The sequence below is a fragment of the Ziziphus jujuba genome, chromosome 3 (assembly GCF_031755915.1).
Source record: "Ziziphus jujuba cultivar Dongzao chromosome 3, ASM3175591v1".
Lineage (NCBI taxonomy): Eukaryota > Viridiplantae > Streptophyta > Magnoliopsida > Rosales > Rhamnaceae > Ziziphus > Ziziphus jujuba.
In genome coordinates this window covers 19842347-19858306 of record NC_083381.1, presented here as the reverse complement: position 1 = coordinate 19858306, position 15960 = coordinate 19842347, and the positions used below count along the sequence as shown (strand labels likewise).

The window sequence follows — 15960 nt, the reverse complement described above, 5'->3', positions numbered from 1 at the left end:
AAAAAATTATATTCAATGCTCATTAAATTATAATAAATGCTTATTAAATTTCTATATAAAATAAAAAAAAAAACTTTTTAGAGGAGCTCAAAATTTGAACTTTTCTAAAACAACTTAAAAAAATTTTTTTTTTTAACTTTTTTCAAACTTCTATATTTTTTTATAAAAAAAAATTTGGCTCTCAAATAAAGTTTTAAGCCAAAAAAAATCCTGCCAACAGTCTAAATATAAATTAATTAAATAATTACATGTGTAAACAATCAATCAAATAATGAATCAATACAACTTCAATTGGGACTGAACTGCGCAGATATAGTTTCCTCGGAGGGAGCGCATGGAGGATACCATAGCACACTAGATTTATAACGTAATTTTTTCTATCACGCACAAAGCCCGTCTAGCTCAGTCGGTAGAGCGCAAGGCTCTTAACCTTGTGGTCGTGGGTTCGAGCCCCACGGTGGGCGAATGTATTTTTTTAATTTTTTTTTCCCCACTTAAGATCACAATCTATCACCCCACCCATAAATCTTTAAATTTAAATTCTAATATTAAATAAATAGATAAAAGTTTCATTGCACAAAATAATATCTACATATACAACAATGATCTTTACTTGCAGGAAACATCAAGTGGCTACATAATACAAAAACCACTCCACTTTGTTTCTCAGCTACAATGCGTTCAAAGTTTTTTTTTTTTTCTCCTACACGCTGACAGTCACTCTTTCTGCAGTGCACTACTATTCCCCACCATGAGGAACTCTTGTGCAAATTGCAGAATGAGCCTCTCTCTTCTACTTAAGAAACAGAGATTCATTCAATCCCGCTTAATCTTTGACGGGTTTCTTGAACTCTTTAAATAAAGGAGGAAAACCCAAGAGGCAATCTTACTTGAGACCTTTCTTAGATTGAGCATGACGTAAACGCTAGTCAGTTAGGCATTGAAAATTCCGTTGAAACCACGTTCAGATCAAGGTACAAGCTCAAAATGTCTTTCCAATAGCGAGTAAACTTCAGTAAGTGAAGAAACTTTGAAATCGGGTTTGTGATCCACATTGGCATATTCTGGAGCATTGTATCTCCCACTTTCATCAAGCAAGCATGTAAATGCTCCTGCTCGCTTTCCGCATGCCACCTGCAAAGTCAGGTACTTTAAAACGATTTCTCTCCATGTAGCATGGTCAATTAGAATATTACACCCTAATCATGACAGGAAATTTTAGTCTCATAAGACCTAAGTAAAACCCTAGAGATAGCATATAACTCCAGCAGCATTGAATCTGGAAAAAAACATCTGCCACCTAGAAATTTCAGTCGTCTTATTTTATCATTCACAAAGCACCTTTTTTCTGCTTATTCATCACATTGCAAACCCACATGATACAACACAAAATAAAGAAGATAACCCGTATCACTTAAGCATCAATAACATTATTTTCTAGAAGTGAACAAGGGAACATACATCATCTTTAAGACTATCACCAACCATAATCACTTCATTAGGTTCAACTTCCCAGATTGAACATATATGCAGTAATGGAGCTGGATCTGGCTTGCAAGGACGAAATTCCCTGCTAAGAGCTGGAGAAAATTTCATCTGCAGTAATAACAGATATATCAAAAAGACATGAAAAGATCTCATAATGAAAAGTTTCTAGAGGAAAAGAAATTTACAATTTTATGTTCTACCTTTTAACATTGGTGCCATAAAATGAGAAATATTTCAGATTTATGCAACAGCTACCTTCGTTGTTCAAATAATTGGTAAAAATGTCAGAACTCATAAAGGTGTTAATAACTATACATTTACATTTTTAGAAGAAAGGATATTTTCAAGTGAAAGAAATAAACAGAGGCACCTAGTCCCTCTATCTTTAAATTTAAAGTACTTTCCTTGGGATGTAGATGTAATTGATACTTGACTGTGCAGACAAATAGCATTGCGATTTCATGGCCAATTATATACGATCAATTAAATTGCAATCACTTCAAATTAATATTATGCAAACAAAGAAAATTATGTTGACCAATATTACAATAACAATTCTGTGTAAAAAGCACCATTAATATGTAGCCATTTGTGAACTTCAGTGCACTTACCCCAAAACGTTGATGGAACAAATCAACTGCGTCGTTAATGTTGCGTGTGATTAATCCCCTTCTGAAAATAGTAAATGCAAATACAAGCATATTTCACCAACGTCGCTTATTGGGCAAATTATATCACTAGGACCGAAACGGTTTAAAACTATTAAACCAGAAATTCAGCTAGCAAAAAAAGTATCTTCTTTAGTACTTCAATACATGCAAAGGTCAATGTAAACTCACTAAACTCGCTATTATTCACTAATCATTTAATGGTCTAAATTTTAAACACCTGAAATTTTTGATGAGCATGCATATACAGATGCCATTTTTTATTAGATCTGTGTGCAGGTGCAAAAATACATGAACATTACGAATGAACATGCAAAACAAATTGGTTTTTATCAGAATTAGATGGTAAACTCCGGTACCATTAATCACTCACTTACTGAAATATTGTCATCATGCAATGTTAATTGCACAGTGACCGAAATAGAGGGCAAATGGCACTCAAGTCCACAACCTCAATCCTCAACAACCAAAATTCAATTATTTGAACATTTAAAGCCTTATACGGGGATCTAAGTTATCCAGCTACCTTTAACTAGATTTTCTCACCACTCAGGACTCAAGGAGCTCAAATGAATCATAACAAACCAAAGTGTAACAAAGAACAAGAACTAAATATTAAAGTGCAGAAACTGTGCCTGACCTTATTTTTTTAGAATCAAGCAAACCACAAAGTTCTGCTGCACCTGCACCATTATTCATCCACATTATTAAATTGCTTCAACCAAAGAGGTCCTTTGACAAGTACACCACAAAACTCAGGCAAACTCATTTAGTTTCCAACACTAGAAGAAGAACTATTTCACAAGATATTTATTTATCAAAACACCAAAAGGTTAAAAATTAATTACTACAAGACCCACATTACCACTTTACCACGATTTCCTGGCAACCATTCACTAAGAAAGCCATCATCCAGTCATCCATCAATCCCATAGGTAGAAACAAAATAAATAAATAAATAAATATAAATCTATATATAACATCCAAGGCCCCTGTCATGTCCCTTCAAATATTAGAGATAATAATAAAAAATTGGGAGAACTAAAGTTTATATATTCTATAACTTCACCCACATTCATTTATTGATCATTATTTTTTTTTTCTTTTTTTCCTTTTTTTTTTTTTAAAAAAAGGCAATTTCATTTGCTTATAAAATGTTTTCTGCATTCAAATAGAAACCCATAACCAAGAAAAGAACCCAAAAAAGAAAAAAAAGAAAAAAAAGAAAAAAAAGAAATCCCATACCAGGCATGATTTGAAGGCGATCGAGCCCCTGGCGTTCGTAATCAGTAATAATCTCGTAGGCCTTTTTTTGCCTATCGGGGCTCCAATTCTCAATCTGCTGCAAAATATCGATCCCAGATGGGTTTTCCGATTTAATCCTTCTGTACTCGTCGTCACCAAGAACTGCTTTATACATTGCCAAGAAATCGATGACAGGGACCGTAAGCGTTCCGTCCATGTCGAAAACCACGCCCCTGAGGCGGGTTCTGGGAGTAGTGGTGGTGGTGGTGGAGGTGGTTCTGTGGTTGGTAGGTAAAGAAGAGAGATTGGCCATGGAGATTTGGGATTTGGGAATTATTGGGTTGAAGAAGGAGGATGATTTGGATAAGCATAGGCGAAAGGGCATTGCAGACAGAGAAAAAAAAAGGTGCAAGAATTGGGAAGTGGATATTTATAGGGTGTCTGGATATTTGGTGGATATTTATTATGGACAGGGAAAAAGCTTAGGCTGTGAGATTAACAAGTGGGACTGAGAAGAGTGTCAGAAAGATGTGGGGGCTTTTGGGTTTTTGATTTTGATTTTCAGGTAGTGGAAAGTAGAATCATTGAACTTGGGATTCTGTTTGTTTCTAATTTTGATTCTCATTCTGATTGGTGGGAAAAATTTGTTGAGGAGGTGGAAAAAAAACATGAGGGATTTCAAATTTTTCTTTTTCTATTTTGTTTATTTGTTTGTTTCTCGAGAAATTGGAATAGGACACCGGTTTAGGGGAGAAAATGATGAATTGGACTGAGTGTTTATAAAGAATCCAAGTAAAACTTACAAGATCTAAAAATTGTAATTCAGAAGTCAAGAGAAGCCCTTTCACTACTCCATATCCAATGCTATTGTATTTTACCATTGCATGGCCAAATTTTGATAGTATAGTCGTTTTGAACCTCTTCAAGTATGAACTTTAAATTTTGCTAATTGTATTTTTTATATGAAATTTGATATAAAAATACAATCAATAAATTCTGATGATGAGCTTTATTATAATAAAATTTATAAAGTTCACATCATTTGTTAATGTAATTTTAAATTTTTAATTGTTAAAAAACTAAATTGAGTAAAACCGAATGCATCCAACCATTTCAAATATTTGATTAAATAATTTTTTTTTATTTGCCAATATCATATTTTTAATATACGCCATTGCAAAAGACCAAAGTTCTAAAAGGCGTTGTAAGTAAGATAGTGAAGTCAAGGCTTAAGCTTGTAATTAGACATGTTTAAGTGAAGCCTATGCATTAAACCAAAAAAAAACACAAAAACAAAAAAAAAAATCTTTCTTTATTTTATTATTATCTTAATTATTCTAAAACCAGTAAATAATAAAATAATACATACTTTGAATTTTAAATTGCATATGAGTTTATATCACTCTAATGCATCTAATTAAAATAAATTTGTAGACAATTAACTAGAATAAATTCACAAAAACTTTATAATTTTCAAGTCTCCAATAAAAAAAAAAATTATCATGAAAAACATAATTTAGTGGAAAAACACCAACCGAACCTTCCTATTTGTGAATTCAAAATTAAGGCTTAAGTTTTAATAAATTTTATTATTATTTTAAATGATCTTATGCTGTTAAGTTTACGTACTAAGAATTTTGAAGTTATACCAATGATATTGTTAAGTGGCTTTTTATTTTTAACAAAAAAAAAATGATCTCTTAATAATTTTTATTAGACAATTAAATATCACTAGAATCTATCTTTTGTTTAATTACTCTAATTCATTATCCTCTTCATCTAATTCATTGTCTATGTTATTAGATGCAAAAAATTGTTTTTAGACTCCTTAATTTCAACTTGAACACCACAGGTTTTCATGTATTGTTAAATATGTGAATTTTTAATGTTTTATTAAGTTATAACTTAACTTTTTAAAAAAAAAAATTAATTAAAATTAACTTTAATTTTTTTTAAGACCTACGCCTTTTCGCGCCTAGATTCACCCTTGGATGGTTAAAATACCATTAACCTTCTTTTTCCACACTTATTTATTTTTTTATTTTTTTGGGCTGAAACGTCTTTTTCCACACTGAAGCTATATGTAAGGCCTTGTTTTTCCACGCCTCACGTTTAAATCCTGCCTTTGTGCGCCTTTTAATACACCGGTAAATCATACTAAAATTTGACATACACATTGATATTTATTATCAGAAAATTTATGTTAATATAAAAATTTAAAAATTCAAATAGATTGAGATGCTCTAAACTTTCCCTAAACAAAAAGAGACAAAAAAAGCTTTATAAATTTCTTCAACTTAATTTTGCTTTGTTGTTATGATATTTGATTTATATAATATTTAATAATCATGTCCAATTTCAAGTAATTGAATGTTTCAAACTTTACATTCTACACTCTTTTTTTTTTTTTTTTTTGTTCTTTTTATGAATCTAAAGTGTTGTGCACTCTTTTATGTAAAATTACCACAAAAATTATATATATTTTGGATGTTATGACAAAAATTATATTTATTAATATCTCTAATTCTCTATGTTTAAAAAATATAATTAACTCCTTTTTTTTAATATATATATATATATATATAGATATGAAATATTAAAATATTAAATTAAAATTAAAATGTTAAATATTCATTAATTAATGATTATATGAAAATAATAATAATAATTATTATTATTTTCTTTCTTAATCGCCTAAAGGTCACAAGGTACAAGCCTCAGCTTTAAAAGCCTTCGCCGTTCCTCCTATTCTTGGTCTCCACCGTCTGTTTCTCTCTCTGTCCCCCTCCGGCCACCGTAAAAAACCGCCTTCTTCTCCTCCTACTCGCAAGTGCCAAGCGCATGGCCAGCAAGCCAATCTCTGAATCTTCGAAGAAGAAGAGGATCAAGAGGAAACGAACACTAAACCAGGACGCCGAGCTCGAACAGCTTGACTCTCTTCCATGGAACCCTTCTCTCTCCGGCGAAGACCCTTTCTCTCTCTTCATTGGCTCCAATGAGCTCGAAGGAGGTTTGGTTCGCTTCTACTTTCTTCGTTTCTGAGTAGAGTTATTAAAAAAAAAAAAAATTTGAAAATCTGTAAAAAAGAAATTGCTCAAAATGTTCAATATTTGGGAGATAAAATTAAAACTTTGCTGCTAAGAGGAAACGGAAGTAAAAATAAATAAATAAAAATTGTCCTAGTTTTTCTTGGTTTTTACTGATTGCACTGATAAATTATATTTATGCATGTGTTTGTTTTTCTGAGAAAGAAGATGATTGAGCACAAGGGTTTATGGGGTTTAAGGTTTTGAAATAAAATTACGAATTTAATAAGCTTAATGAAAGGAAACAGAGAAAAAAAGCTAATTTTTTTTCCAACATTTTATTTGTTTGTTTTCTGAGAAAGAAGATTAAGGAGCAAGGTTTATGGGGGTTTAAGTTTGTGAATGGTTCCTTATTATTTTTATGAATATAGGTTTTCTTTCGCTTGAAGAGATTGACGAAGTCGATTATGGTTTAGAATTTCCTAAACCTGAAATAGAAAGCGGGAAGAAAAAGTCTGAGCCAAGCAAGAAATCGAAGAAAAGGAAGAGCAGTGATGTTGATGGCAATGGTAATGATGGGATTGAGGCTAAAGCCGAAGAGAAATTGGAAGAGAATGAAAATGTCAAGTCTGAAAAGAAAAAGAAGAGGAAGAAGAAAAAGAAAGTGAAGGAAGTGAAGAAAATTGAGGATGTTGAAGGCAGTGATGGTGAGGAGATTGAGGCTGAAGTTGAGAAAGAGAAAGATGGGAATTTGAATATTGAACAGAAACGTAAGAAAGGAAAGAAAAAGAAGGTGAAGGAATCTCAGAAAAAGGAAGAACCCCCAGCTGGTTAGTATTGTGTTTTCATATTTACCATTTTGAAAATGTGTTTTTCTGCTCTCGGTGTTTCGTTCAGTTTGATACTCTAGGAAAACTGGGCATAGGACGTTTTGTTAATTTAATTTACTGGAATGATGGTGAAACTGTCAATGACTGATGTAATCCTACAATATCTGATTGTTCTGTGTAATTTGATTTTATCGGTTCGTTTCTTAAACCTGTGTATTGAATATCTTGTTCAACACTTCAACTACATATGGCTTGTAGGATTCTGTAAAGAATTTGGGGAGTAGATTTTATTGAAAATTCATGTGAAACTAATAAGGACATTTTCAACATTGGTTTCCTCTGACTGTAGTTAGCAATAGCAAAGATGATGTTGAAGAAGAGGCTGTTGATGAAACTGAATATTATGCATGGAACGAGTTGAGACTCCATCCTCTTATTATGAAATCCATATACAGGCTTGGTTTTAAGGAACCAACACCAATTCAAAAAGCTTGTGTTCCTGCTGCTGCTCATCAAGGGAAGGTTGGTTGTTATGCTTCTTGTTCAATTTCTTAAATAATTTATGAGTACATTAGGCTTGCGACAATTTTAATTTTTTCGTGTGACAGGATGTTATTGGTGCGGCAGAGACAGGGTCTGGCAAAACACTGGCTTTTGGTTTGCCCATTTTCCAGCGCCTCATCGAAGAACATGAAAAGGCTGCAAGGATGCTTGAAGAAAAAGGTGAGGAAGCAGAAAAGTTCGCTCCAAAAGGCCTTTTACGGGCTCTCATTATTACTCCTACAAGGGAACTTGCACTTCAGGTAATGCATTCATCTCTTTTGTTGCTTCTGTTAGTGTCATCTCATTTCTTAGTAGCCCAAGTGTATGGGACGGTATTGTAAATAGTCTTTATCTGTGACATTGGAGCTTAATGATTCTGCTTGCTATATTTCTCATCTTTGTATTCATCATATCTAGATCATTAGTATTGGGAACATATTTATTTATATGCATTTGAGTATTTGATTGAGTTTGGATTTATGCATCTGCTTTTTGATAGATTGACTTTAGATAATTTATGAAACTGTGAATGAAGCTTTTTGGAAATACTTTTTAAACCTGATAAGTTATCAGTCATTTGGAAATGCAGCCTTCATTTTGCTTCATAAAAAGCTGTTGTTCACTACTTGAATTATTTTTCCATTTATTAGAAGAAGATCCAAATATGCTTTCTTTTTGTAAAGTAGAAGCAGGATTAGACAGTATTCGCTAATATACCCAAAATGAAATCTGACGACAAACAAATATATTACAGTAAAAACTGACCAAGTAGGACATGATGCTTAAATACAATTCAATTTATTGGTTTAATTTTTATCTTCACTATGAGATTTATAATAGTTATGTTGGGGTTTCATTTTTTCATTTATAGGTCACTGATCATCTCAAGGCGGTCGCGAAGGGTATGAATGTTAGAGTAATTCCAATTGTTGGAGGGATGTCAACAGAAAAGCAGGAGAGACTTCTAAAATCTAGGCCTGAGATTATTGTTGGAACTCCAGGTAGATTATGGGAACTTATGTCTGGGGGAGACAAGCATCTAGTTGAGGTCAGTGCTCTTACATAGGATAATGTAACTGATATCAAACTGCTTATTTTACTTGTATTATATGTTGCATCTTGTTCATTTGAGTGCATTTGAAGCTTAGCTTAAGTTCCATTGAAATGATGTTTTCCTTATAAATGGTTCAACATTAACAGAGTTGGCATTTACTAACAGTGTAGACTGAACCAGCAAAACCAACACCATAGTCTCCCAAGAATTTTGGCGTACAGACATAGAGGAATATTGGCGTACACCATAGTCCAGACATAGAGGAATATATTATTATTATTCATATTGAATTAGACACTGGATAGGTGTTGCATTTGGAATTGTACCTACCAGAAGATTATAATTGAGTTGCTTTAAAAGCATGCCATCAATTGCTTAGGAAGGTTCTTAATTTATGGGAATGTGGTGTTTATTGACCGAGGTGAATCATTGTATATGTTTAATTGTTAAACCCTCGTAGAAAGCACTACAAGTAATTGAAATAAGTCCATCCAATTAAATTGCAATTTAGAATGGAACTGTGTTTTGACCCCATTTCTTGTTTTGCAGTTACATTCGTTGTCTTTCTTTGTGCTGGATGAAGCAGATCGAATGATAGAAAATGGACATTTCCGTGAATTGCAGTCAATAGTTGACATGCTTCCTGTGCACATCAATGGTTCAATTCAAGGGCATTCTCAGAACGCAGAAAATTGCAATACAGTTTCAAGTGTCCAGAGAAAGAAAAGACAAACATTTGTTTTTTCTGCTACTATAGCACTCTCTGCTGATTTCCGTAAGAAGCTGAAGCGTGGTGCACTAAAACTGAAGAAATCCTTGTCTGATGGGTTGAATTCTATAGAGACTCTCTCTGAACGAGCAGGGATGAGAGACAATGTTGCCATCATTGATTTGACGAATGCATCCATTTTGGCAAATAAGCTTGAGGAATCATTTATTGAGTATGTTCCTTTTCATCTATTTTCCTTATTGAGTATTTTTCTTTTTATCTATTATCCAGCATCTGGATCTCTTTTTTCCTCGGAGGGTGGCTGCCTTTGTTGTTTTAAATGGTTATGGTTTTGTATGGTTTGCAGGGTTATAAAGATGTCTTTTTGGCTTGCTATCTTTAAGTGCATGCTGGTGTTATATATTGGCTTTTGTCTTTTGACTTTTGTGGTTTTTGTTATTTTTATTTCTACTATTTTTATGTGTATTCTGTTATCTTATAACCTTATTTTTTTTAAAGAAAAGTGATGAATAATGGTTTGTGGCTATTGCTTTCCAGTAACTTTCATTGTCTGTCTAGTTGTACTTTTATTATTATCTTTTAAAGCAGTCATGTATGTCTTTGGCTCTCATTATTATAAGCTTACAGTGTGTTGTTAAAGGTGACATGTGCCTTGACTATGGAATTTTTTACATTCCATAAACATGATTAAGAGCGATTGTTATGGTTAGGAATATGATTGCAAAGAAACAAAAATATAAACTGATACGTAGATATATTAATACTTGAAAGTTAAGATCTTAAATGCTTAGTCATCTTTCTGTGCTCTTTTGAAATCAAAATGGTTCTAAGTGAGACATTCTAGTGTGATTAGAGGTATTTGACGAGCTATTGGTGGCTGTATTTTGTTTCACCTACTTGTCAATTTAGAAATTTTGTTTTCTCCCTTGGAAGCTAAAATATTTCCACTTTTGAGTTGTAGAATAATCTTGTGTATATATTATGGCTTGTTCATTCTTCTAATCTTTAAAATATGGCAGATGCAATGAGGAAGATAAAGATGCTTATTTGTATTATATTTTGAGTGTTCATGGACAAGGCCGCACAATAGTCTTCTGTACATCAGTTGCAGCATTGCGGCATATATCTTCTGTCTTGCGCATTCTTGCCGTCAATGTCTGGACACTTCATGCCCAGATGCAGCAGCGAGCTCGATTGAAGGTTTATTTTCTCCTTATTAACTTTTAATTTATTTTGCATGTTCTCTTGGCACTTGAGAAAGCTGACAAGAAGTTGTGTTGTTATTCCATATTTCATCTGTGGTTTGTTCATTTCTTTGGGTCTTTATGGTTATTATATGTCTTTTATGTTTTACTGTCACATAAGAGGATCCATTATGGCTGAAATCTAGGGAGAAGCTGGGCTTTTCAGCTGGTAAATGGGTGGTGGTCCACTTAGCACTGATCAAGAATGAATGCATGACAAGATGGTTAGACTTTTAATTGTTTTGGATTTGTGGGTTTGATCAGTTTCCAAAAGCTTAACATGATAGGAGGTGTCCCAACTATGCATGTTAAATTATCAAGTTAAAAACATTATATAGATGACCCTGAAAATAAGTTGACACTGGATTGTTGACACTCAACTTGCATGTGAGTAAACAGTTATTTTAAAAGAATGGAGGGATTTGAATGCAGCACTAGTTAGACATTTTTGGCTTTGGTACTAAGATTAGTTGCCACCATTCCCAAAAGCTTAGGCTGTTAGGAAGTGGCCAAGCGGGGTTTACTATGTATATCAAGTTAAAACATTAGCTAGTTAACATTTCCTTTTCCTTTAATCAAAGAACTGTGAATAGAAAGATTTAAATCATGGGTTTGTTCACATTTTATTATCACATTACTTATCATTTTAACTGAAGGGGTAAATATTTTTATTTATTTATTATTTTTTTGTGTGTCTGTTTTAATTCTCCTTTTGTCTGTTGTATTAAATATAGGCAATTGATCGTTTTCGGGGAAATGAACATGGTATACTTGTTGCAACTGATGTTGCAGCTAGAGGTCTTGATATTCCTGGTGTAAGAACTGTTGTTCACTATCAGCTTCCACATTCAGCAGAAGTAAGTTAAGTTCTAGGTCTTTACCTTGTTATGTTGAGGTTTTTACTTTATTTGACATTCTTGCGTTTCCTTTATTAAACGTTTCTCATATTGTGTTAGGTTTATGTTCATAGAAGTGGTAGAACTGCAAGAGCTTCTGCTGATGGGTGCAGCATTGCACTTATCTCACCAAATGAAACTACGAAATTTGCTTCTTTATGCAAATCATTTTCTAAGGTAGCGATTAAATTTGCTTCTTCTTTCAATCTTCTAAGGTAATGCCTCGGAGAGAAGGATCTTTTTTGAATTATACATCATGGAAACGTTAAGTGTTTTGGTTTTGAAGAATGAGATTGTAGTTCTATTGTCCTACTTCAAATTTCAAACTCATCAACTGCCGCACTTTCCTGTCTTTGTTACCACACTTTAGCCTTACATTTAAATACTTTGCATTGTAGGGTGGCTAGACACATCTGTCAGATATCAATCTGTCTGTAGATCAGATATCAATCTGTTTGTAGTTTTTGTTTCTTAGTTCTTGGAGAGGCTATAGTATTTGCAATATCCAGAGAGTGACTCCACCCTGCATTTTGTGGGATTATGGAGGAAAGAAATGGTTCAGACTTGGGACGTTTTAAGAGTTATAAATCATCTGTAGGATCTAAGTTATAAAAATCCTTCGAATTTTTTGTCTTGAGAAAACTACACTAACGCCTATCTTTTACACTTTTTTCAAATGTACAATTTTAATTCTAGAAATGACAGTTTGTTCCCATTGGATTTTAAATCTATTTGACTTGCATCCCCTCCATCAGTCAACAATACGTTTGTCATAATCAACACAGGTTAGTTTTTGTAAATCAAATTTACCTTTCTAATATATGTAAAGTAACAAATTACTGGCTACACTTGAAACTATTTTGCATGAAAACACATCATACACCCTGTACATAAATTAAGTAGATATTTGTTGTTTATTAATGTTATATTTGAATCCTTCTTGTATTTGTTTTCCTGTCTAGCAAACTTCTATGCATTGCTTATCAAGGTTAGTGTACTTTGTCATGCAGGAAAGTTTTCAGAGGTTTCCTTTGGACAGTTCTTATATGCCAGCAGTTATGAAACGTTTATCACTTGCACGACAAATAGACAAGATTTCACGAAAGGACTCCAAGGTATTTAACTTTAACTTCATGCAGTTTCAGAGGTCAATTAAAGTGGCCTATGCCTATACTAGGTGCAACCTTTATTTTCAAAATCGACTTTGGTTAAAATTTGTAATATGTTTAGCTCTATTTGGTTATCAGTTCCTTCACATCTTCTTAGCTGATGGAAACTATGAGTGATTGATCTCAACTCAAGCTTAGGAAAACTAGTGGTATTTTGCTCATGCTCAACTTAGCTTATTTTAGGTATGTTTGAGCTTAGCTTGGCTTAATTCATTGCAAACTGAATTCAAGTCAAGCTAGAATAAATCCTGAGAGTAGAAAATCAAACCATCTTGAGAGCTAAAAAGATTTGAACCTTAATTTCCGTAAGTTAACCCAAAAAAAATAAAATTTGACCCTCTAAACCTTTATCATATTTTATTTAGTACAGATATATTTTTTAGATCCAGATATAATTAATATTATTTAGAAGTTATAACTTTCCTAAAATATTTAAATTGATCATTGTACATTTTTTATATACCCATGATGGTCCATTGATGCTTAAAAATAAAAACTATAATTTTGTTTTCGTTTTCAAAAGGAAAATGCACAGAAAAGCTGGTTTGAACGAAATGCAGAATCTGTTGAGTTGCTTATGGATGATGATGAGAGTGATGAGGAAAAAGTGAAGAACCATAAGCAAAAAAAAGTCATCTCTGCAAATTTAAAAAAGCTGCAGCAGGTTTGTAATGTAAAATATACTTCATGATTACATTGAACTGCCTGTCACTGTTCAATGCAAATGTTTGGGTGACTGTTTATTTATTCTTTTTATTGGGAAATACAGGAGCTTAAAACTCTGCTTTCACATCCGCTACAACCCCAAACTTTTTCACGTCGTTACCTAGCAGGGGTAACTATCTCTTTGAGACTCTTTATGAATTTTAACAACTTTTGTTTGTTGCTTTGAGTTCACCGCTGTTATTCTTGGTGAAGATAAATTTAGTGCAGAACTGCAGATACATATTTGCCTTTACTGTTTCATGGTATATATAATGTAAAACAAGAAGTTAAACTAGGTCAAGAGTGAGAATGAAGATGGGACTGAACAGACAGCTCTGATCTTAAAATAGTTTTTGTTTATGGACAAGATGGTCCTCATTTAAATCTGTGGATATTATTTTCCACTTGTTTAGTTAAAGAAAAGAAATTTTATTCTTTTGTTTTCTTTGTTGTTGTTGTTGGTTCCCCCCACCCCTATTGTACTTGTTTGTATATTATCCATCTGTTGTATGTATGAATGTGCATTTAAATGATGAAAATCTTAATATATTTCAAGTATGTAAATAATGGTCGTTAAGTAAGGTAAATGTCTGATTGGAATTGGTTTAACTGGGACCCTAGCCAGTATGTTTTGCTGGTAGCGGGTATTTGTTTCTCTTGTTGACAATTCAGATAAGAATCTGAAGGAGCATGCTTTCAGGTTTGCTCTAAGACAATTTCTTACGATATTAACATGTCAATCAATGAGTTCAATTACATTTGCAAGCCTTTGGATGGAGATAGGGCGATGACTTATGTTTCTGGTTGTATTATGATTTAAATATTATTACCCTTTCAGACTTCAAGAATTCAGTTTTAACCTTATAGTTATATGACCATATGATGTTAACGATGTATTTTTACTTTAGGATTGCTAACTTATATGGTGATGCATTGATGATGATTTTTTCTCCCGAGTAGTTTTTTTAATTATTTTAAACTATTTTTTAATTGCGAGCCTGGTTTGAATATTACTATTGGATGATTATTCCTACATGTTGCTGCATGTAAAATACATTTTAAAAGATGTGCATATATTCTCTAGTAAGGATTACTTCTATTTCATTTGTGCTTTGTTCATGTCACTTATTTGAGTAAAACTGATATACCTTTATATTATGCTTATTTTATCTAGGCTGGTGTTTCCCCTCTCGTGCAACATCAGTTTGAAGAATTAGCTAAACAAAAGCTAGGTGATACAATAAATTCAGGAGAAAACAAAAGAAGAAAGTTGGTTGTTATAGGTCAGGATTGTGTAGAGCCACTCCAAGCGCTTCGAAGTGCTGGGCAACAGGTATATGTATAGCAATCTTTCTCTGACTTTTTCCTTTGGATTGGCTTAAGTTAAACCAAATAAAATACCCGCAAACATTACCTTTTCTCAATTCTCATACATTAGCTGCTTGATATACTGATCACCGAAATCCTAAAGTGCGATTTAATTAGCCGAAAAGTTCAGTTTTCAAGTATTTCATCTCTCACTTTCACTCTCACAGGTGCACATGGATGTTAAAGAGATGGCAGAAAAGCGAAGAAATATGGTGAAACTGAAGAAAAAAAGAAAAGCCGAGAAGAAACGTATAATCTCGATTCTCTCTTTTTCTTCATTTCACATACATTTTCAGCCTAAACTTTTATTTTCCATGTTCTGGTTGAATTCATCATATTTTTATTTATTTTTAGGTCTAAAAGACCAGAGGAGAAAGCAGAGGAGAAAGCTAAAAGGGGCAGAATAAGAAGTTGTAAGTAAAATATACAGCCACAAAACTTAGTAGCTCTGAGCTAGTTGAAGCCATTTATTTATTAAGATTTACTGTTAAAAATGTAATCCATTTTTGACTCTAAATTTTGAAAGCTTGATTCTTCATTTTGTGTTATTATAGGATATATTGAAAACTGATTTCCAATTTTCCATCACTTTTTGTGGTTGGTTCATTTGCAAAAATCTGTCTGCTCTGCATCTTTCTTAACAATAAATTTGTCACTTTTTTCTGTTTTATTAATGAAGAATAACTGTTATTTACCAAAAAATAAAAAATAAAAAATGAAGAATAACTGTTTCTTGGAATCGTTTTAATCTGCTTTGCTAGGATATTAAGAGCTCCCCTTATCCAAAAAAATTAACTAAAAATAATCTTAAAATTTCTTGCTCAGCTTTGTATATCATAAAATAAAAATAAAAAAAGTTGAAAAACTTATAAAAATGCTAATGATCAAAATCTTTCTGTCGACTGAAAGTTGCTAGATTATTACAGCAAAACCAAATTGAATTGCCACCTAATTACAATTACATATACGGTAGAAAGATTATAATAATAATAAT

The 15960-nt window shown here is 32.6% G+C and overlaps 2 protein-coding genes and 1 non-coding gene across 3 annotated transcripts; 2 read left to right on the top strand and 1 right to left on the bottom strand.

Moving 5' to 3' along the window:
• The first annotated feature begins 391 nt into the window (after positions 1 to 391).
• On the top strand, positions 392 to 464 carry TRNAK-CUU (transfer RNA lysine (anticodon CUU)). Its single transcript has one exon. It is a non-coding gene; the product is annotated as a tRNA-Lys (tRNA).
• An 84-nt stretch (positions 465 to 548) lies between these two features.
• On the bottom strand, positions 549 to 4225 carry LOC107422730 (haloacid dehalogenase-like hydrolase domain-containing protein At2g33255). The gene is made up of 5 exons (XM_016032230.4): positions 3402 to 4225; positions 2797 to 2839; positions 2100 to 2160; positions 1462 to 1596; positions 549 to 1134 (listed from the first exon to the last, which is right to left on the bottom strand). Exons 1-5 carry the CDS (start codon positions 3784 to 3786, stop codon positions 970 to 972), a joined length of 789 nt encoding a protein of 262 aa, XP_015887716.3. The 5' UTR covers positions 3787 to 4225; the 3' UTR covers positions 549 to 969.
• Positions 4226 to 6088: 1863 nt separating this feature from the next.
• LOC107422736 (DEAD-box ATP-dependent RNA helicase 13) lies at positions 6089 to 15554 on the top strand. The gene is made up of 15 exons (XM_016032236.4): positions 6089 to 6411; positions 6859 to 7257; positions 7607 to 7779; positions 7866 to 8060; positions 8672 to 8848; positions 9404 to 9795; positions 10604 to 10784; positions 11563 to 11685; positions 11785 to 11901; positions 12735 to 12839; positions 13417 to 13557; positions 13663 to 13728; positions 14773 to 14931; positions 15134 to 15215; positions 15321 to 15554. The coding sequence occupies exons 1-15, from the start codon at positions 6243 to 6245 to the stop codon at positions 15371 to 15373; spliced, it is 2532 nt and encodes an 843-aa protein (XP_015887722.3). The 5' UTR covers positions 6089 to 6242; the 3' UTR covers positions 15374 to 15554.
• Positions 15555 to 15960: the final 406 nt, after the last annotated feature.